At 35.0% G+C, this 21,830-nt stretch overlaps 1 protein-coding gene across 1 annotated transcript in view; it reads left to right on the plus strand.

Annotated features, from left to right (window-relative positions):
- CLVS2 (clavesin 2) overlaps window positions 1-21,830 on the plus strand; it is a 116,897-nt gene that overhangs the window by 80,556 nt on the left and 14,511 nt on the right. Inside the window, exons 3-4 of the mRNA XM_072643192.1 lie at window positions 16,908-17,018; window positions 20,453-20,673. Of these exons, the coding sequence (XP_072499293.1) occupies window positions 16,908-17,018; window positions 20,453-20,673 (332 nt within the window). The remainder of the gene's footprint in view (window positions 1-16,907; window positions 17,019-20,452; window positions 20,674-21,830) is intronic.

Raw genomic sequence — 21,830 nt, forward strand, 5'->3', positions numbered from 1 at the left:
ACAATATGTATGTACTTATGTATCATTTTAAACCTCAACTCAACTATGCTCCATGATGGAATAGCAAAAAGTGCAACCCCTAAAGTTATTATGCAACAGAAATTGAACCCTACAAGGAATCAGTGACAAGGGCAACAGAGAGATTAGCCGAAAGTCACAGTGTCATTAGGTCCTCATCAGCCAAATGTCCTCACTTGGAATAAAAAAAAAGGTTATTTTTGTAGAAATGCCAGAAATGATATGTGCCTTTGGGTAGAATATACTTAGTTGATTACTCAAAAGACAGATGAATGTTGACAGTTTATGTATTCATTAAGGTTCACTTGAACAATGATTTGAAATTTTGGCAAAGGTCACACAATAAAAGGACATTTTTCATTTATACAACTCAAACCTAGAACATCAGTTTTAAAAAAGAATAATTTTAAGTGGAAATTTATTCCTGCTTTTTATTCCTAATGGGATAGGTCTTGTTTCCTGTTAGTCTCCAACTTCTCAGTACCCCCCCCTCCCCAACAACCATACACTTTCCTTTTTTCCTCCATATTTTGAATGATAGAACACAAATCGTGGACAGAGGGGAAGGGAGATTATTAATCCATTTTTCATGCAGAGTAGCTCTACATGTGGGAGGTTAATATGACATATCAAGTTGTTTCTTTGATTTTAAATAATCCACTTGAGGAATGATAAATTGTTTCCTAAAAACACATTTTGGAATTAACATTCCGTTTTCTGTAGAAACTATGAGAATGTAAACTTACAATTTACATGGTTTTTTTGTTTTTGTTTTTAGACATATCCCATTAAATGGAAAAGCATATAAAATGTTCATTTTGTAGTACAATGTTACGTGTCTTTGAAGACTGACTTGTTTCTTATAACATGAATTGATTATCTATTCTTCAGACATTCTATTAAAACCTTTCCATTCTGGGAGATGAAGGGAGATGAGGTATTAAATTAATTTACTTTAGAAAATGTTATTCAATGTTGGCTATCTTCATAGCAGAGCAATTAATTATTTTGTGGTGAATCTTTTATTAAGGCATTTACATAAGACAGCATTTCTTGTGTTATTTGAACAAAAATAGTTGGTTCCTTTTTGTTCAATTGCCTTTCTACCTTATTTATACTGCCTCAGTAAAACGTAAGTTTCTTGAGGGCAGGTACTGTGGTGTATGTGTGTGTGTGTGTGTGTGTGTGTGTGTGTGTGTGTGTGTGTGTTTATATCATCAGCTCCTAGCACAGTGCCTTTCTCATAGTAAGCTCTTAATAAATGATCATTGAATTTTAGTTTGAATGGAGAAAGAGGTATATTACTCTAAATTTATTTGAGTGGGCAATCCGAAATCCAGATGAGGAAATCTAATTTATGCATAACAGCCCAAATTTAAACACTTATCTCTGGTCCTGGGTAAAGGTCTTTTGTTTTCATCAAGTAACTTAATTAATTTAAATATGGCTCTAAAGAGTCATGAGGCCAACACAAAAAGGAACATGCTGATTAACTGCTAATTAAACATTTTCCTGGCTGCCTCCTTTCATTAAGGCAGAACTCACCACTTTGATTGCTTTGGTATTTTCAGAGTGTGGATCAAGGTCCCTCATGAAAGTAGTTGACTCACCCATTCTCAACTATGAACAGTGACATTCAACTTGTAAAATCACAGCTGTAGTTGCAGAGACTAGCTATGCAAGTGTCATAATTCAAATTAGTTCATTTCCGCTGAATTCAACAAACATTTGTTAAGTATGCAAGGCACCCGGCAGGACATTTAATTAGAAAAAAAATCTTATGATATGTCTTCAAGGAGTTTAAATCCTATTTAATCAGGTGGTGACAGTGAGTGGATTTAAAGGAAGAATGATAGAGATATTGTGGATTAAGAATGAACATACATCTATTGGCAGCTGGTTGAATGTGGGAGGTGGAGTAGGAGAGAAGGAAGAGGCAAAAGTAACTTTAAGGTTTAGAGCTTGGATAATTGAATTGTAGTGATGGGATCTGTAGAAATAAGGAAGTTGGGCCAGGCTTTGTGGGGGTAGGGGTGGGAGAGGAAGATAATAAGTTAGGTTTTTAATCTCTTCAGTTTGTGGTATTGGTAGGTAGGTACTCAGCTGAAAGGCAACAGGCAGTTCGCTATACGAAACTAGAGTACATGGAAGAGATTAAAGGTGGATACATAAATACATCCGTGTCCAAACACAGACACATCTAATATGCTCTGTTTCTCTCTGTCTTTCTTTATTCTCTGTTACTCTCTCTGCCTCTCTCTTTCTCTTTTTTTTTTAAATCTTTTTCTATCTCTATCTCTCTTTTCCACTTTCTTTCTTATCAAAGCCTTTGCAATATGCAGGGCCCAATTTCTCTTTAGGGAAATCTCTTATTTTCCTGTTTCATTGATCTCATCTCAAAATGTGCATAAATCACACAATAATATCAGTTGTTTTCATAAGCAAATAAAATAAGGAAGGAAAGTTAGGGGCAAACACTGAACCAACAAAATAGAACTCACAAGAGAACTCTGGCAAAAACTCATTAACCAAAGTTATGGTCAATGCTTAGTCAATGAAAGATTCCCAGCTTTCTGTACCTCCATTGGTGTCAGGCATTGCTCCTTAGCATAATTTCTTTTGAATGTCTGCACAGAGCCAAAGAGGTAGCATCAGTTGTGTCACTCCTTGTCTTGGCTTCACAAAGCTCAGTAGGCAATGTCATCACCATCAAGTATCATTCCCCATCCTGACTCCTCCACAGTTCCCTATCAGGCAGCATTGGGCACTGGTCTTTAGGTCCAAGTTGTTGTTGAAAAGTTGTCAAGTTTCAGTGACTGCAAGGGTATGGAAGCAATGTGAAAGGAAGAAATCTATAATTGAAAAGGGAGTTAACAAGAATTCATAGCTCATAGAGGGCCCAAGGGAAGACAGAGGAAGAAAGGTGCTGGATAAGAGGTAAGGCTGAGCTTGCTCAGTCTGAGAGTATCCGCACAGATAGGAATGGATAGGTTTTTTAGGTCAATAATAGACAGAAGGTAAAAATGGTTAGCTTTAGGTCAAAGACTAGGTACTACAGTGACTAGAGCCATGGCCAAGAAACCAGGAAGAACCGAGTTCAAATTGAGCCTCAGACTTCTAGTTGTATAACCTTAGGAAAGTAATTTACCATGTGTTTGCTTAAGTGTCTTCATCTGTAAAATGGGGATAATAATAGCACCAGAGTTTTTGTGAGGATTAGATAAGATCAGGCATATAGTAAACACTATATCAATATTAGCTATTACAAAGGGAGAAAAATAGAATCTTACAAACTAAATTGCCCTCAAGAATGTCATTAACATTTTGGGGTGAAAATGCCCCTGCCACGATGTCTTCCAAGTGAAGCTTTTTCAGATTGAATGAGGAGAGGGGAGGATCAAAGTCTGTTACTACTATGAGGATCCTCAGGCAAAGGAGCCTTCTACATGTTCATCTCCAGGAAGAACCCCCTCTGTTAATTAGAAGAACTGTACCTTACAAAGAAGCCAAAGTGCTCAAATTTTACAATAACCAAAGAAAATAGTTCTTGATTCTTCAGGTCCTTTATGGTCCTGATTTGTGAACTCTATGGCATTTAGCTGGGAGAAAGCAGTAATTTGGAAAGTGTTGTCCTCTTTCTGTATATGTCATATTTACCCTCTATTTTGGATGGTTTCCATTATAATTCCATCAAAACAAAAATCTCAGTGTAACTTTAGAAATTATGGTAAGGGATTCAAGGCATTTTTCTCTAGATCATATCACTAGATGAAGGTTGACTAAGAAGATAAAAAAAATAGGAGTCCTTCTTTCCAATTGATCCTCAAACATCCCTATGTTTATGTCTAAAAGATACTGAAATATAGTTAAATATTTTAAAAAGTCAATCAAATAATTTATTAGTATCCCAGACACAAATTTAATTATATTAAAATATTGAATTATATTAAAAGACTGAATCTCATTTTTTATTTTTCCTTCATACTTGGATATGTTGATTTTCTATAGATTCAATCTCTATCTATTTCTACCTCTGTGTGCACTAAAGGGACATTATCTATTTAATTACTATTTCTGTTTATATGGCAGCTCAATGGCACAGAGGATAGAGTGCCAGGGATGGAGTCAGAAAGACTCATCTTCCTGAGCATCTGTCCTCAGACACTTGTTAGTTGTGTGACTCTGGGCAAGTCACTTAACCCTGTTTTCCTCAGTTTCCTCATCTATAAAATGAGCTGGAAAAGGAAATGGCAGACTGTAATGGGGAGTAAAGTAGGATATTTTGTTGTTTTTGTTTTAGTATATTCAAGAAGTTTAATGCCTCTTTTTGTTCCAAGATCCATGGCTATTTAGATTATAAGGCCAAGGATCCTGAAAGGGTGGATTATAAGGGTAAGCAAAGGAGGATCTTTTGCTGTTTTTATTTTACTAAAAGTGCCTCTGATTGAATCATATGATTAAGGAGGACCTTTCCCACCCATTGTTGGGCCTGGGAAGATTTGTATACCTTTTGTTAATGAGGCACTGGCTCTCAAGGGATGTGATGCTCTCTAGATCTAAAAAGTGTATTAAGACTTTGAGGTGTGGTTTTACTTTGGGGCTTAGTTTTTGGAAGAAGGTTTGTGTGCCAGATGAGACTCTGGGAAGTCGCTAAGCAGCACCTCCCTACCACGCCCCAGCTTTGAAAACTCAGATGTTGATGCTTCTCTTGCTGGTTACTATGGTCAGATAGTTGGACCTGCCTGTTGATTTATGATAAATGTATTGCTCATGTCAGACATTTGGAAGCTCTATCTGTTGACTTTTGATTTCTCTGTATTTTCTCTGAAGTTCAGAGTGCTGACTTTTCCCCCTGAACTAACTGAATGATGCATGTTCTTAATTAAAGTGGTTGTTAACCCCTCAAGAGTTGCCTTTCCTTTTATGAATGCTGATCTAAGAACCTGTGATAGCAATCCCTGCTGTGTATATAGGGGTGCTTACTGATACACAAACCACTCCAGTATCTTTAGCAAGAAAACCTAAATGGGTTCACAAAGAGTTATATATGACTGAAGAATGACTGAACAACAACCATGTTTATAAAATAAACTTAGACATCCAGATCTGGTTGATGATTGACTAGTTAACACAATGCTAACAAGTTACAAGACCAAAATTTTGGGGCTGGAAGAGATTCTGTGCTTATTTAATACAAACCTAATAGGACTACATGCCTAAATACATTCCTGACACATCCCAAACACACCTAATAGGAATCCTCACAATAAGGCGTGTCTGTCTAGTCTATTCTTAAAGATCTCTGATGAGGGAGAACTTATCCTCTCCTAAGGAAGACAGATGTGTTTTTAGATAGCAGTAATTGTTCAGAAGTTTATCCTGTTGTTAGGCCTAAATTTCCCTCTTTGTAACTTCTATCTTGTTCTGCATGCAGGCTCAAATAGATCATGTCTAATTTGTGTTTCACATGGCAGCCATTCAAATACTTGAAGACAACCCTTATGCTCTCTTTCGCGTGGGCATTTTCCTTCTCTACCATCTTTTTGTGAGACCAATATCTTGTGTATAATTCTTACATGGACCCTACATTTGGCTTGTTATTTCATCATTCAATCTATTAGTCACTATTGAGGAAAAGGAAAGTAGTGAAACTGAGGAGATTTGAGTTAACTCTCCACACCACAATAACACTAACCAGTGCTGTTGCAAGCCAGCAGCAGTTTGAGTTAACTTTGTCCCCTCATGTACTGATGTGAGATCTAGCTATGGGAACTGTCATAGAACTTTTGATGAACTACCCAGACTCCAGAAATTTCCTTAGTGTTATGATTTATTCAACTTAATTGTATGCAGAACATTTCTGCATAGTTGGTTTCTTTTTTTTTTTTTTTTTTAGCATTCTAGCAGATAACTTTTATCTGGTTGGATATTGTCATTAAAGAATTTGTTTATTTGACCCTCAACTATGAATTGTCTCAGATGTGCAACCATGAATGGGTGAGACACAAATATAACATGAATACAGAATAATTCTCCTTCTTAGGAATGTAATTCTCATAGACATGCAACAATATTGCTAGCTGTTTTGAACACAGCATTGAGATAATATCAATAATTTAGTGCTCCAAAGTGATTTTACATAATCTAACTAGAAAATTAAATTTTTTATTAATTTTTATTAAATTGAGAATTGACCTCTCTAAATGACTCCAACTATTGTCTTGAACCAAACTCAAGGGGATAGGCACCTCATGGAAAACACACATTCTGAGGGAGCCAAATAAAATCGACTAGCATTTATCAAGCACCTGCGGGGCAGAGAGCTAAGGGCTGAGGATTCAAAGAAAGAAAGACAAACAAAATCAATCCCTCCTCTCAAGGAGTTACAGTCTAATAAGAGAGACAATATTTAAAAATACTATGTATTTGTGTACAGAATAAATTGGAGATAATCACAGAGGAAAGGCACTAAAATGAAAGAGGACTGGGAAAGTCTTGCTACTGGAAATGAGACTTTAGCTGAGGCTCAAAAGAAACCAGAGAAGGCAGAAAAAGATATGAGGAGGGAAAGAGTACCAGGCAAGGGGAACAATCAGTGAAAATATACAGTCAGAAAAAGGGGATATTTTGTGAAAGGTTAGGAAGGAGACTGGTGTCACTGGATCACAGAGTGTGCTGAGGAGGGTAAAGTGTTGAAGACTATATGATAGTTATACTTGATACTAATAGAGAAGTTAGGAAAAGAGAATGCTGAGGGAGAGGGGAAAGTAGTAAATCCATTTTTGGACATCTTGAGTTTATGGGGCATTTAATTTGAAATATCCAATAAATAGATGGAGATGTATAACAAGAGGTCATGAGAGAGGCTAGGACTTGACAAAATGATCTAGAATCATTTGCTTTGAGATGATAATTGAAGAGATGGGAACTGATGAGATCACCAATGGAAAAAGTACAGAAGGAAAAGAAAAGAGGACCCAAGATGGAGCCCAAAGTATACTCACCATTTGTGCACATGATCTGGATAAATATCTAATGAAGGAGACAGAGAAGTAGAGATCAGACAGTTAGGAGGAGAACAAGAAAAAACCAGTGTTGTAAAAAACTTAAGAGTTGAGAATGCCTAAAAAAACCCCCAAAACACGCATGATTATTGACGATGTCAAAGACTGCATAGTGGTTAAAAAAAAAGATGAGGTTTGAGAAAAGGCTGTTAGGTTTGGTATTTAAGAGATCATTGGTAACTTTAGAGAGAGTAATTTTAGTTGAAAGATGAGGGCAGAAGGAAGACTGTAGAGGGTTGAGAGGGAGAGGTAATGAAGTAGAGACGCTTATTGTAGATGTCCTTCTCAAGGAGTTTAGCCACAAAAGGCAGGAGAAAAAAAGAACAGCTGTATGTACAAATCAAGTGAGTTTTTTGTTTTTTTGGGGTTTTTTTGAGGACAGGAGAGACATGAATATGTTTATAGGCAGTAGGGAAGCAGTTAGTAGAAAGGGAGATGAGTGAGAGTGGGGATGCTGTTGGTCTGTTAGAAGACAGGATGGAATGAGTTTACTTGTGCATGTAGAAAGAAGGGTTTGCCTCAGTGAAAAGAGCCACTGCATCATATAAGATAAGGAAGAGAAATAGCAGAAGAAATACATGGAAGACTGAACCAATGTATGTGAGATATTGACATTTACTTCTGAAAGACATTTGTGTCTCTGGTTTTTAATAGTTCATGAAAGATGGCACAATTAGAGGTACCATTTATGATAGACACTCCTGGTACAGTAGTGAATTTTTATATGTTTGTTATACTATGCCACATTACAAGGAGTAATTTAACTTATTCAAATCATTTGTTAATGAATTACTCAGGAACCAAGAAACCCTTTTAGGGGTATTTCTAAACTCATCCACTTCCAAAGGGAAACCTTTATTTGACTGTGCTTATCAAATATTGGGATAAAGGATTATATTACTATCACCAGTTCTGGTTAGCAAACTATTGTCTTAAGAATATGAAATAAGTGAAAAACTGGGGCAGCGGTCAATGTACTATATGTTTACTTGAATGGAGGAGCTTTATGTATTGGGAATAGTGGATAACTCTTCTTTTGGAACCTATAAATTCCACTGAGTTTCTTTAGTTCATCTTGGTTTGTTTATTTTTAAAGCTCTTAACCACAGATTACCTTCTGCTTTATTCTCTTTTATTGTGGAGCACAAGTGGTTAGTAGCATTAATAGAAATTTTTTTTTTAGAGATCCAAATGGTGCAGTGATCATTGCAAAATACATTTAAAGCTACACTGTGCCTTAGGGGCACTCATTTGACAGAGAGGAAATTACAGATCAAAGAATGGCAAGTGCCTTGTGTTGTTGCTCCCTTTCTTTGGTAACATCATGTAATGTGTTTCCTGTTTGCTTGTTTGTTTTCTCCCATCTTTCATGATGTTTTAAGAACATAACAACATTGTTTTCACCAGAGTCAGTCCATTTCACTATGTTGTACCACCTTGTAGCAGTAGTATCATTATATTTAGAAATAGCTCCTAATTCTGACTCAATTTCCTCAGAGGTTCATAAAGTTAATTTTTTTATAACTGTGTTTTAATGTAATGGTTTCCTTTTTCAATCCTTTTGTTTTATTTTACACATAAAAAAAGTATTCTGAGAAGGGGCTCGTAGGCTTCATTAGGATGCCAAAAGCGTCCATTTCCCCGTTTCCTCTCCTCCCCATCCCAAAGTGGTTTAAGATACCCTGATTTATAGCCTTAGTGTTATGGTGTACTATAGGGTCTGAGGTATTGGATAGCTAAAGGATTTTTGACATCCCATATATTTTGACATCATATACTCTTCTGTTATGGTCATTGATAGCAGTTATAGATCATCAAACCGGACAAGAACGTTTTTCTAACATAAGAAACTGTAAATTAAATGGTGGCTACCTTGGGTAGTAAGGAGTTGAGTAAAACATTGGACCCAGGCCAGAGAATATTAAACTACTCTTTGATACAGTACTGCACATTTTTCTTATCCTTGATCTCTTCTCTTTAGAACCTGGGCCTGGATTTGGCTTAAGCCTTTCACAAAGACAATATTTCCTAACAGTCAAATGTCTAAATCTTTCTTATGTTCCTAAGCACATTGATCAACTTCTGGTGATTTGACCCCCGATTCAGTACTGAACAAATTTCATGTTTCTGCCATGGTACTACTGTCAGCAAAATTTCATTCCTTATAAAACATATTGACAGAAATCCTACAATAGAGACCAATTGGGCTCCCCATATAGCATGATATCATCCTGATTCCATTCAAAAGTGGAGCCAGATTGACAAGACTATGTCATTGGTGACTGATTATCTTTTGTATTGTTGACATCCTACTGCCACATTCAGTTTATTAGAAAATATTTGAGCACATCAGCTATTCAGAACCATTGCTCATAGCTGGTAAATAACAAATTGTGACAGTTAAATAGCAAACACTCCTAAGGCTACTCTTCCCCAAAACATCTGGGACTAGAGGTTGCAAGTCTATTCCCTTTTCACTCTCTTTCTTTCTTCAACTTAACAGGAGGGAGACACAGGTGGGTTTTCCATCTCAGGTTGAATTCTTCTTTCTCTCCTCAGCAAAAGGAAAGGGAACTACCTCAAGCATTCATAGAAAGTTGTAGGGGACTGTACCGAACTTCTTAGATGTGCTGAGTTTCACACATACATTTCATTTAATTACTGACATCACACCATGTGGTTTTGCCTATCCCAATTAGATTCCAACCTTTAAATATCTTTTGACTGTCACTTTTTCATTATGTCCCTCTCATTCAAAACGAAACCAAAAACTGTACTCCTCACTAGTCTCTCTTTGTGAAACCACCATACCTGGCTGAACAACATCACATTTTAACTTATTAAACAAACTTATGGGAGATGTAATATCCAAGAAACACATCGCATATTATTTTACCATAAACATGCCCCTCCCCTTTCTGTTTCTAAAACTCACATGTCGCATAGCCTATAACCAATCACCTAAAAGAACTCAGTGACCTTTTTGTCATATTCATATGTTTTTATTAAAACGTCCAAATACTGTATCAAGAGGAGATCAGAGGAAATAATAGATTTTCCATTTTCATATTATATGCCTGACATTGTTATATATTCGTGAGAAATTGAATTCTCTTTAAATAAAATCTGCCATTAGAAACAAAAGGAAAGCTTCCTTAGTGTTCACTATTCTTATCTATTCTGAAACACTGTTCATTTTGCTTTTTACAGTGTGACACTTCCTGGGATAAAAACTATCTTGTGAAAAAAATCCATGAGTTCTGAAAGTCATGTGCTTAATTAATTAATTAATTAATGCTTAGAAAATTATTCAAGATATAGAAATATTTGCTCTTATGCCACCATACTGGGATTAACTAGATTTTACTAGGTAGCTTTGGTAAGAGAAAAAATCATAGACTAATAGAACTTTGGAGTTTGAAGAGACCTCAGGGGGTCATTTAGTCTAACCTTTACCTAAAGTGTGAATTCTACTTATGATAGCAAAAATAATGATGTAATAATGATCATGGAATTAAACTGTAGCTAGATCATTCTCTCTTTTTCTTTTTACTTTCTTTCTTTTTTTAATTATTTTATTTGTTTTCAGTTTTCTACAATCACTTCCATATATCTTAGATTTTTTTCCCCTTCTTCCTTTTCCTTCCTGCCTCCTTCCCCACTCTTTCCCTGAGATGGCATGCAGTCTTATATCAGTTCTACACATACATTCCTATTAAATACATTTTCATCTTAGTCATGTTTCATAGAAGATTAAAAATGAATTGGAGAAACCGTAAAACAAAACAAAACAAAACAGAACAAAACAGAACACAAGAGAAAATGGTCAGCTTCATTCTGCAATCCAATTCCATAGTTCTATCTCTGGATGTAGAAGGCATTTTACCTCAAGAGCTCATTGGAAATTTTTTAGGTCCTTGCATAGTTGTGATGGATTAAATCTACCAGAAAAATTCCTTGAATACTGTGGTTGTTAATGTGTACAAAGGTCTCTTGGTTCTGCTCCTTTCACTCAGCATCAGTTTATATAACTCTTTCCAGGCCTCTCTAAAGTCTTCCTGTTCATTATTTCTCATAGCACAATAGTATTCCATTACATTCATATTCCACTACTTGTCCAGCCATTCCCCAACTAACGGGCAATCCCTTGATTTCCAGTTTTTGGCCACCACAAAGAGAACTGCTACAAATATTTTTGTACATGTAGGACCCTTTCCCATTTTTATGATCTCTTTGGGATACAGTCCTAGAAGAGATATTGCTGGCTCAAAGGGTATGCACATTTTTGTAGCCCTTTGGACATAGTTCCAAATTGCTCCCCAGAATGGTTGGATAAGCTTACAACTCCACCAACAATGAATTAGTGTTCCAATTCTCTCACAACTTCTCCAGCATTTATCAGCTTCCTGTTTCGTCATGTCAGCCAATCTGATAGGTGTGATGTGGTACCTTAGAGTTGTTTTGATTTGAATCTCTCTAATCAATAGTGATTTAGAGCATTTTTTCATATGACTATAGATAGCTTTAATTTCTTCCTCTGAAAACTGCCTATTCAGATCCTTTGACCATTTATCAATTGGAGAATGACTTGTATTCTTGTACACTTGACTCAGTTCTCTCTATATTTTAGAAATGAGGCATTTATCACAGACACTAGTTGCAAAAATTCTTTCCCAGTTTTCTGCTTCCCTCTTAATCTTGGTTGCACTGGGTTTGTTTGTGCAAAAACTTTTCAATTTAATGTAATCATCCATTTGCACTTCATAATGTTCTCTGTCTCTTGCTTGGTAAAAAATTTCTCTGTTCTCTATAAATCTGACAAATATTCTATTCCTTCCTCCCCCAATTTGTTTGTAGTATCAGTCTTTATACCTAGATCATGTATCCTTTTGAACTTTATTCTTGTGTATGGTGTCAAGCATTGGTGTATTCCCAGTTTCTGCCACACTGTTATCCAGTTTTCCAAGCAATTTTTGTCAAACAGTGAGTTCTTATACCAGAAGCTGGGGTCCTTGGGTTTATCAAACAGTAGACTGCTATATTCATTGACTACCGTGTCTTGAGTACCTAACATATTCCACTGGTCTACCCCTGTCCTTCTAGCTAGATCTTTCTCAAAGACAGTAACATAACATTGTAGGATAATTTTCATCCATGAAACTTCATGCTAATGTTTTAAAATATATATCATTTTACCAAATATTCATAGTCTCCAAGCTGCATGAAAGGAAATGCTTTCACATTGTAGAGACCTACTCATATAAATCCTAATCATTTATGAAATGGATTTAAATATGTAGGAATGAGTCATTTGTTAATAAATATAGAATCAAAGGATATCAAAGGACAGTTCTTGAGTAAAGACACTTAAGCTATTAAAAACAAATGAATATGCTCCAAATAATCAATAATTAGAGATAAATTAAAGAAATACTGAAGTTTTAAAATATACTCATCAGATTGACAAAGATGATAAAAGGGAGAAAATGACACACGTTGGAGAGGTTGTAGGGAAATAAGCACACAAATGCACTGCTGTTGGAGCTGTGAATTTGTACAGCTATTCTGGAAAGCAATTTGAAACTATTCCAAGGATGTGCTAGACCCAGCCCAAATTGGATTGTGGGAGAGCTGGTTATTAAAATTTCAATAGGAGTATTTACAATTCAGAAATTTACAATTCATAAATCAGACCTTGCTTTATTGTTTTGTTGATTGTCTACAGTACTTAAGAGGTGATGAAAAATATTAATAATACACATTAAACTCAGAGGTATGTTATGCATACATTTTCTTTTCAGAGAGCTGGTTGTTAAGCATGTACCAGTACTCCCTTGCATATACCCCAAAAAGATCAAAGAAAGAAAAAAGTGATCCTTATATATCAACTCTCCTTGTAGGAGCAAGGGAAAAAACCCTGGGAATTAAGGGAGTGCCCACCTATTGAAGAATGGTAAAACAAATTATGGCATATTAATTTAATGGAATATTATTACAATACAAGAAATTATGAAATGGACTGTTTTAGCTGGAATTGGGAAGAACTGTGTGAACTGTTGCAGAATGCAGTGAGCATAAGGAGTTGATCACTTTATACATGGACAACATTATGTAGAAAAATAATTTTGAAGGACTTTAAAACTGATCAATTCAATGACAAACCATGAGTCCAGAGGACTGAAGAGGAAACATGCGACCCATTTCCTCATTGAGTAGTGATGGATTCAAAGTGCAGAATAAGACATGTAATTTATGTCAAATGAAAGAATTTGCTTCGCTTGATCCACTTGTGAGAATTTTGTTCTAGTTTTTGTTTAATTGCGTATTTGGGGAAGAAAGGGGGATGGAGAGAAAATAAATGTTTATTAATTTTTAAAATTTCACAGACATTTAGAGACCTAGGAAAGGAGATCAAAATCGTGGTCTACTACTGTAGTGTATGTGGCATGCTTTCCAGGAACTTTCACAGGATGATCTTATATCTCAAAACTTTAACCAATCAGATAAAAGATATTCACATGTACAGTGGTGTATAGAAAATTATTGTTAATATTAATATAGCAACTTGTCCCAGGGCTGTTGCTCTACCCATCAAAAAAAAAAAAAGACAAGGAAAACAAGACAGTAACAATCATAAAAACTTCCACACCCATGGCTCTTCCAATTAATTCATTTTTATTTCTGCTCAAACTCTTGGTAGAATTAAGTAGAATATTAAATGAGAGCATTGCCACCTAAAAGAAATCCCTCTGGACCAGTTCTGTGAAGAAATTGACAAGGAAAGAATTGGGATTTGGTTAAGCTATGTGGTATTGGACTTCTGAGAGTCAGCTGTCATATGTTTTCATAAGCACCCCAACATACACATAGGGGCTTGCTATCACAGGTTCTTAGATTTGCATTCATAAAAGGAAAGCAACTTTCAAAGGGTTAACAATCACTTTAAGCAAGCACATGTATCATTCCTTTACCAAGTACATATATCATTAAGTTAGTTCAGGGGAGTCAGCACCCTGAACTTCAAAGAAAATACAGAGAAATTAAAAGCCAACAGACATGGCTTCCTCTGCCTGAATTCAACAGACAGTTCCAACTATATGATCATAATTACTAGAGAGGGAAGCAGGACATCTGGGTTTTCAAAGCGGGAGGGGATGGGGAGGGAGCTACTTTAGTGGCTTCCCAGAATCCTCATCTGGAACTCAAACCTTCTCACCAAAACTAAGCCCCAAAGTAAAACCTCACCCTGAGAGTATCTATATCTTTTTAAAGCCAGAGGGCATCCCAACCTTTGAGAACCAGTGCCTCATTAACAAAAGGTATGGACCTTCCTACAAATCTTTCCTAATCAAACTCCCCTTAATGTGGAGGCCGAATTAACGGGTGGGGAAGATCTTTAATCACATTAACAATACAAATACATATACTGTTTCTAGTTAAAGAAACTCGTTTCTGTATTTTACTCTGAGTAAAGACTCTTGATTGATAAAGGCAATATTCAATAAGGCACTTGATAATACTAAAGCAAAAAATAGTAAAAAATTCTATTTTGATTGCCATTACACCATACAAGTCCCAGAGCATTTAAAGAAAATAGTGGATATCTATGGGCTATTATAATAGACTCAAAGATTCTTTTGACATTTTGCAGGATGCATTACATGGCTCCTCCTTAGATGATGAGTAAAAAGTGTTTCCTCTGCCCCAGTTCATATTCATTATTGCTAAAGGGGAGAATTGCTTTATGACAATCCATTCCTTCTAATAAATGGTCAATTTTGGCATATTATATGCATATATGTATTTGTTAAACATAGAAATATGTTTTCTTTTTTAAGAATGCTACTTCATTTTTCTTAATTACATGTAGAAACGATTGTAACATTCATTTTTGTATTGTTAATGCACTTTTCATGCAATTAATATATTTTTAATGAAGTAGGAATATCTTTTCTATCCATTAATAAGCCTATGTGACCTGTTTAAGTCACATGGAAGCCTAAGTATCATGAGTTTGAGTCATATGAAGTCTGTGGTGGGAGGAGCTGGCTAAACAGATGAACAGGAAGGGGTATAGCAGGAAGGGTGAAACAGGAAGAGGCAGAGCTGGAGCAGAACAGAGAGAAAGCTGGTCAGACTAGTAAGAGCTGGGAAGGACAGAGGAGGCAGGCAGCTAGCTGTGAGTGAGAGAAGGGCACTTTGCTTAGGCAGCCTGTTTGTGGGCAGGCCTGATAATGTGTATAGACCTCTTGTTTACTATGATGAATCTCTTTGTTGCTGTGGTGGATTTAGTTTTTCTGGTGTTGGGATTTGGCTTTCTGATGTTTGAATAACTGTTTTGGTTCTGTCTTCCATGTGGAGAGTCTGTTAAACTTTGTGATTCAGAACTGTGCAGGCATATTCATAGCCACTGTAGGTGCTGTGAATATCATATTGGTGCTACAATTTTTGAAGATAATTTTTGAGTTCCAAATTCCCTCTTCTTTCCTTGAGAAGTCAAACACTTTGATATATAATATACATGTGCAGTCATGCAAAACATATTTCCATATTAGCCAAATTGCAAAAGAAAATCAAAAAAGAAAAAAGAAAACACAAAAAAAATAAAGTTTAAAAAAAGTATGTTTTGATCTGCATTCAGACTCTATCAGTTCTTTCTCTGTAAGTGGATAACGTTTCATAATGAGTTCTTTCGAATTTTCTTTTATCATTGTATTGCTGAGAATAGTTGTTATTCACAGTTGATTATTGTACATTATTACAGTTACTATGTATATATAATGATCTCCTGCTTCTGTCCAGTTCACTTTGCTTCAGTTCCTGTAAGTCTTCTTCATTTTTTTCTGAAGCAATCTTGCTTATCATTTCTTAGAGCACCACAGTATTTCATCACAATCTTATGCCACAACTTGTTCAGCCATTCCCCAATTGATGGGTATCCCTTTAATTTCCAGTTATTTGCACTGCAAAAAGCTGCTGTGTTTTCATTCATATAACTTTGCTTAAATATCATTTTGAGATATAGCCTTGATATATCTGTGCCCTGTATACAGAGTGATATTACTGAATCAAAGGGTGTGCCCTGTTTCATATTTGCTTAGTACCAAATTTCTTTCCAAAATGTTTGGCTCAGTTCACAACTCCAGAAAGAGTGCATTAGTGTTAAAATATATTTATGTGGCAATGTGTTTTCAAACCTCTTAAAAGTGTTCTAGTTTTTAAATTTTATTTGCACACTGTATTTAATGTTTTGATGTTTAAGCTTGAAAAGAGGAAAAGAAAACTTCTAAAATGTCCACTCAGGTACTTAGTATGTGGGAGATTCCTGTTTATATTAGAAGTAAAATGCATTGATATTTCAAGGTAAAACATGACAACACACCCAACATAGTAGAAATACTTGATAAACTTCTAATGCTTTTTGTTTATGACTGACAGTTTAGGAGCTTTAGGTTTTAAAATATCACACTTCTTGACCTTTGGAAATTTACAAGAGTTGAATTGATTTGATCTTGATACCTTTGATTGCTAATTGATAGTGACAGTGATTAGCAAGGTTTGTTTCTTACCAGTTGTCTCTTTTCATAGGCAGGTAAACTACTTCAGAAAGAATTAAATGTGTTTAGAACGAGTAACTTCATTTCAAAAGAATATAGGCGCCTAAGGAAAAGGACTATTTCTTTCTTTTTGGTCTATTTCCCCACCATGCAGTACAATGCTACTATGTTCACAATCGTGGTCTAATCAATATTTAGTGAACTGAATTACTTAACTTTCTTTGAATAATAAAACATGCATTGGATTTGTTTTGTGTGATACTTGCAGGACAGTTTTCCAGCCCGATTTGGAGGAATTCATTTTGTCAATCAGCCTTGGTACATCCATGCTCTGTACACTGTCATACGGCCTTTCCTAAAGGAGAAGACACGTAAAAGGGTATTTAAATATTTCTTCTGTGCTAATATTATTCTTCTGTGAATAGCATAATATGAACTTAGTGTAAAAAGTAGACTAATAAAAAATGTATGGTTATTTACACACTTGTAAATGGATATTTTCAGTCTTTTTTTATTCTATGCCTTAAGCTCAAATATTTATGCTGAAGCATTTATGTATGTAAGTAACATTTCAAAAATAACTCTCCTGTGTTCTAAAGGAAAGGAAAATGTATTTTCTAAAAATATTATTTCATAAACCATACTCTAATTCTGATCAAACAAAATATCTTTTGTGTTCTAAGATTTTAGAAAAAGCATGGAATGTTAGAACTAGAAAGGATGTTAGAGATGGTTTAGTACAATCTCTGTAGATGAAAAAATTGAAGTGTGACTTTCATCACTTATTTGTGGTACAGCCCAGCCAGGAATGGGGAATCTGTGGCCTTGAGGCCACATGTGACTTTCTAGGTACTTAGGTGCAGGCTTTTTTGACTTAGTCCAAATTTTACCAAACAAATCCCCAACCCTGGTCTGGACTCTCGTCCAGAAATCTTGACTCCCATGCTTGTGTTCCCTTTTCACTTTGCTGATATTTATACTTCAAAATATAATTTAATTTACCATATAATTATTGGTCCACTAAATGTAAAATGAAGTATATTGAACATATTATTTGTATACACACATTTATTTATTTATTTTCCTAAAGTGGATATAACTTGGAAAGATCAATTTAACTGAGTTATCTGACTATGGTTTCTATGGGTATTTAAATCTTCTGATTAATATAGTTCTATTATTGGATTGCTAATTTTCAGTGAATTAGAATATAGTAAGTTATGCAAAATTGCAATTACACTGAGGGTAATTTATTCTTTTCTTTAGTACTAAGAAGGCAGAGTTTCAGTATAACCATGGATATCAAAGTCCCATGTACTTATAATAACAAAAGTTATAATCTGCACTATAACAAAGCATTGTGTCATAGTGAATGGAGCATGGAATTCATAGTCAGTAAAGACTTATGTTCAAATCCTTCTTTGGTTAACCTAGTGTTAGGTGATCTCCAAATTATTAAGCTCTTTTAATCTTAGTTTATCTACTTGTAAAAATTAGATAGAACCAACTTCACAGGGTTATTTAGTAATTAAATAAAGATGTGTATATGTAGGACTTTACACAAATCTAAACGCTACATAAATGTTATCTATTACTATTATTAATAGTACATTATTAGAAATGCTGTTATGGAGAACAGTATTTGTTACAATCAGAATCTTGTGAAAATTGTCACAATTATTTAAGGAATTGTTTCAACAACTGTGAAGACAGAATTAAGTCATTTTTAAAAATAGAAGATGGGACTATTCAGTACCTTCAGAACACCTCTTTCATCTCTTTTTCTCTGCATCCCCTAATATCAAAGAGCAGTTTATCATATTTGTTGTTAAGTCATTCAGTTGTGTCCAACACTTTGTGACCCTGTGGATCATACTGTCCAGGGAGTTTAATTGGCAAAGATACTGGAATAGTTTACCATTTCCTTCTTCAATGGATTAAGGTGAACAGAGGTTAAGTAACTTGCCCAGAGTCACACAGCTAGTAAGTGTCTGAGACAGGTCTTCCTGACTCCATACTCAGTGCTCTATCCACTGCCATCTAGCTGCCTTTAGCTTGACTTAGAAATATATTTAAACATATATACATATACAAATGTATATACAGATGTCACTTATGTGTTGTATCAAAGTATTAGTTTACACCTCAGATTTATGCCCAGAAAGGAAAGCAGTGGGGATTTGGATAGTGCTAGTATCCATTTCAGTATTAAGATCTGATGAATACTCTTACAGATACTGTTATACTTCTCTTGGCCAGGGAAATTTTAGGCTATACTTAATTATAAAAGACAGCCTAGAATTGAGGAAATAATTGCTTAATTTTCAAATAAACTATTCCAAGATCATTTTTTTCATTTCAGATGGACCTGATGTTTTTGTGGTATGAAATACATACATACATACATATATATATATGTATATATATATATATATATATATATATATTTGCAGTTCAATTTGTTTATACTCTACGGAAACAGCTCCAAATGTGTATAGTGTATCTATCCTTTCTTGTTCATTTTATTATTGAAACACAGAGCCAGGGAAAGACTAGGAGATTCCCTAGCTGGACTTTACTGTACAGGAACCTGCTACTAGCCCAGTCTCAAAAGAGAGACCAGAATTTCATTCTTCTATTAAAATTTGTTTAATGTGGAAAACTTCATTTGAAAGTGTAATTGTGTGTCACATCACCTATTATTTTCATATATGCTGGTAAGCCAGGGGCAACTTCAAAATATCATCTAAATATTTACTCTTCTGATGCTAGAATATGAAGCCTGTTACTAAGTCTTTCTCAATATTAAGATGCAAACCATGAAGAGTATTTTTGAAAGGTCTAATTAATTTTGGAAAAGTTTGCACATTATATACAAATTAAACAGTGGAATAGTTAAAATGTACTTTTAGTAATTACTTGCAGGTGGATTTAGTTATAGAGTTATACACTGGAATAAATTATCTAAAATATTGCCTTTTTAAATTTCATATTTGTAATTTAACCTTTATTGAAGGGGGCAACAGATAGTTGTTTTTTCCTCTTATGGAATTATCCTAAGATGTCCATGACTATAAAATTTAAGCAATATAAACAAATCTCTAAACAATCTAAGATAAGCATTTCTTTTATTTTATGTTTTATCTTTTCTAAATTAATTTTTGCATTTCTCTTTTTAATTAGGGACAATGTTTAATCAGATACTGCCTCGAGGCTCAAATGATGATGAGGGCCATTGAGTCAGGGGTGGGACAGTGTTTGAGAATAGGAAGGATGGAAGATTTTAGCAATCCTGGGGAATGATAGTGGTATGGGGATAATTCTGAGAATGTGGATGCTTCAGATTTCCATATTTATGGAAATGCTTTTAAAGACCTATATTTCAGCTGTTTGGAAGGTGACACACTGGAAATCTATAGCCGAGAAATACCTAGAAACATTAGAATGATCAAGTTCCTTGTGATGCAAAATGATATCCGTTTTGAAGGAATTCACAAACATAAGATTTTGATTCTGTCTCTCATTTTGCATCGTAGAGCAACATTTAGGGCTGCTTTGGGAAAGGCATTTTAGTAGCAGTCATAAGAAAGATTTTATATAGGTTTAATATGGAACTTGGCAACGTCCAGTTGCTGAATTCTTTGTGAAGTGAGCATATTTTCAACAAAGGTCGGTAGGGTTTATCACACAAATCATCATGCTGAATGTGTTGTGACCAAATTGTTGTCATTGTTTATTCCTTTTTAGCCATTGTAGTTCTCTTTCTTTTATGAGTTATGGTTTGGATGACTCTTTTTTCTCTTGAAAATATAGATATTTCTTCATGGAAATAATCTGAATAGCCTGCATCAACTGATTCATCCAGAGATTCTACCTTCTGAATTTGGAGGAATGCTACCTCCCTATGATATGGGTACATGGGCAAGAACGCTGCTAGACCATGAATATGATGATGACAGTGAGTACAATGTGGACTCCTATAGTATGCCAGTGAAAGAAGTCGAAAAAGAACTATCTCCAAAGTCCATGAAGAGGTATGTCAGAAATAATATGGGCTATCACTGTATAAATTACAATTTCAGCTATACATTGTAAGGAGATTTTTTGCTTCACTTTGGATGTGTGCATATGGGTGTTTGTCATGTAATCCCAATGTACACCAATAATATTGTCTTTGGAAACTACAGAAAGACAGGTATTTTAGTCTGTAACATGATTTTTTTCTCTACTTTGAGGCAAGTACCATGAATTCTCTAAGATGAGGTGTGAAAACACTTATTTCTACCTGATTTTCTACTTGAGTTAGTCTAAGGTCATATGGAAACAGTGTAATATAGAGTATAGAACACTAGACTTTGAGTAAGGAAGACCTGGGTGTGATTCCACCTAAGCTACTTTATTAAGAGTGTGACTGTGCAAATCACATAAGCCAGCTAAGCCTCATTTCTAAATTGGGGAGAATAATATATGCCTCATAGGATTACTGTGAGAATCAAATTGGATAAAGTGTAGAAAGTGGTTTGCAAATCTTCAACTGCTATAGAAATGTGAATTATTGTTTTTATTCATTATCATTTTTAAGACAGCTCATTCATCTACCAGCTGGGGAGCTGTGGTTCATTTTCTGCTTGTACAGATTTCAGAAGATCAGTGGGAAATGGACATTTTTCCTTCATGCAAATTATCAAAGAGGTGCCTTCATTGAATATTTCTGGATCTCATGCCCTAAATTTAAATTCTAGATTCCCTAGACACACATTCAGAGAGGGTCTTTTTGTTAATGGCAAAGTATGAGGGGCTACTTTAGTACTTTTTAGGTGCATTCATGCTACATAAGTTTACTCCTTCTCATGCAGAGATCTAGCTGAATGGTATTTAAGGACTCCGAGTGGGTATCCCTAGTCACTAGGGGTTGAAAGAGAAATGGAACCCAAACAATATTCAGACTGAGACATAAAACCATAATCAGTTTATGCCTGACTTGTTTTATGTAGGAGATGTTCTACGTTTACAGTGGTTCATAGCATCTCAAAACTAATTCTTACATCTGTAGTACATAATGAGAGCAGATTAAGAGGAGAATCACAGTCTGCCTTTAATTTTTTTTATTATGTTAAAACTTCCATCTTCATATACATTCAGGGAAAGAAGGAAGGAAGGAAGGTATAATCTTAGAAATGATAAATATTTT

The sequence above is a fragment of the Notamacropus eugenii genome, chromosome 2 (assembly GCF_028372415.1).
Source record: "Notamacropus eugenii isolate mMacEug1 chromosome 2, mMacEug1.pri_v2, whole genome shotgun sequence".
NCBI lineage: Eukaryota > Metazoa > Chordata > Mammalia > Diprotodontia > Macropodidae > Notamacropus > Notamacropus eugenii.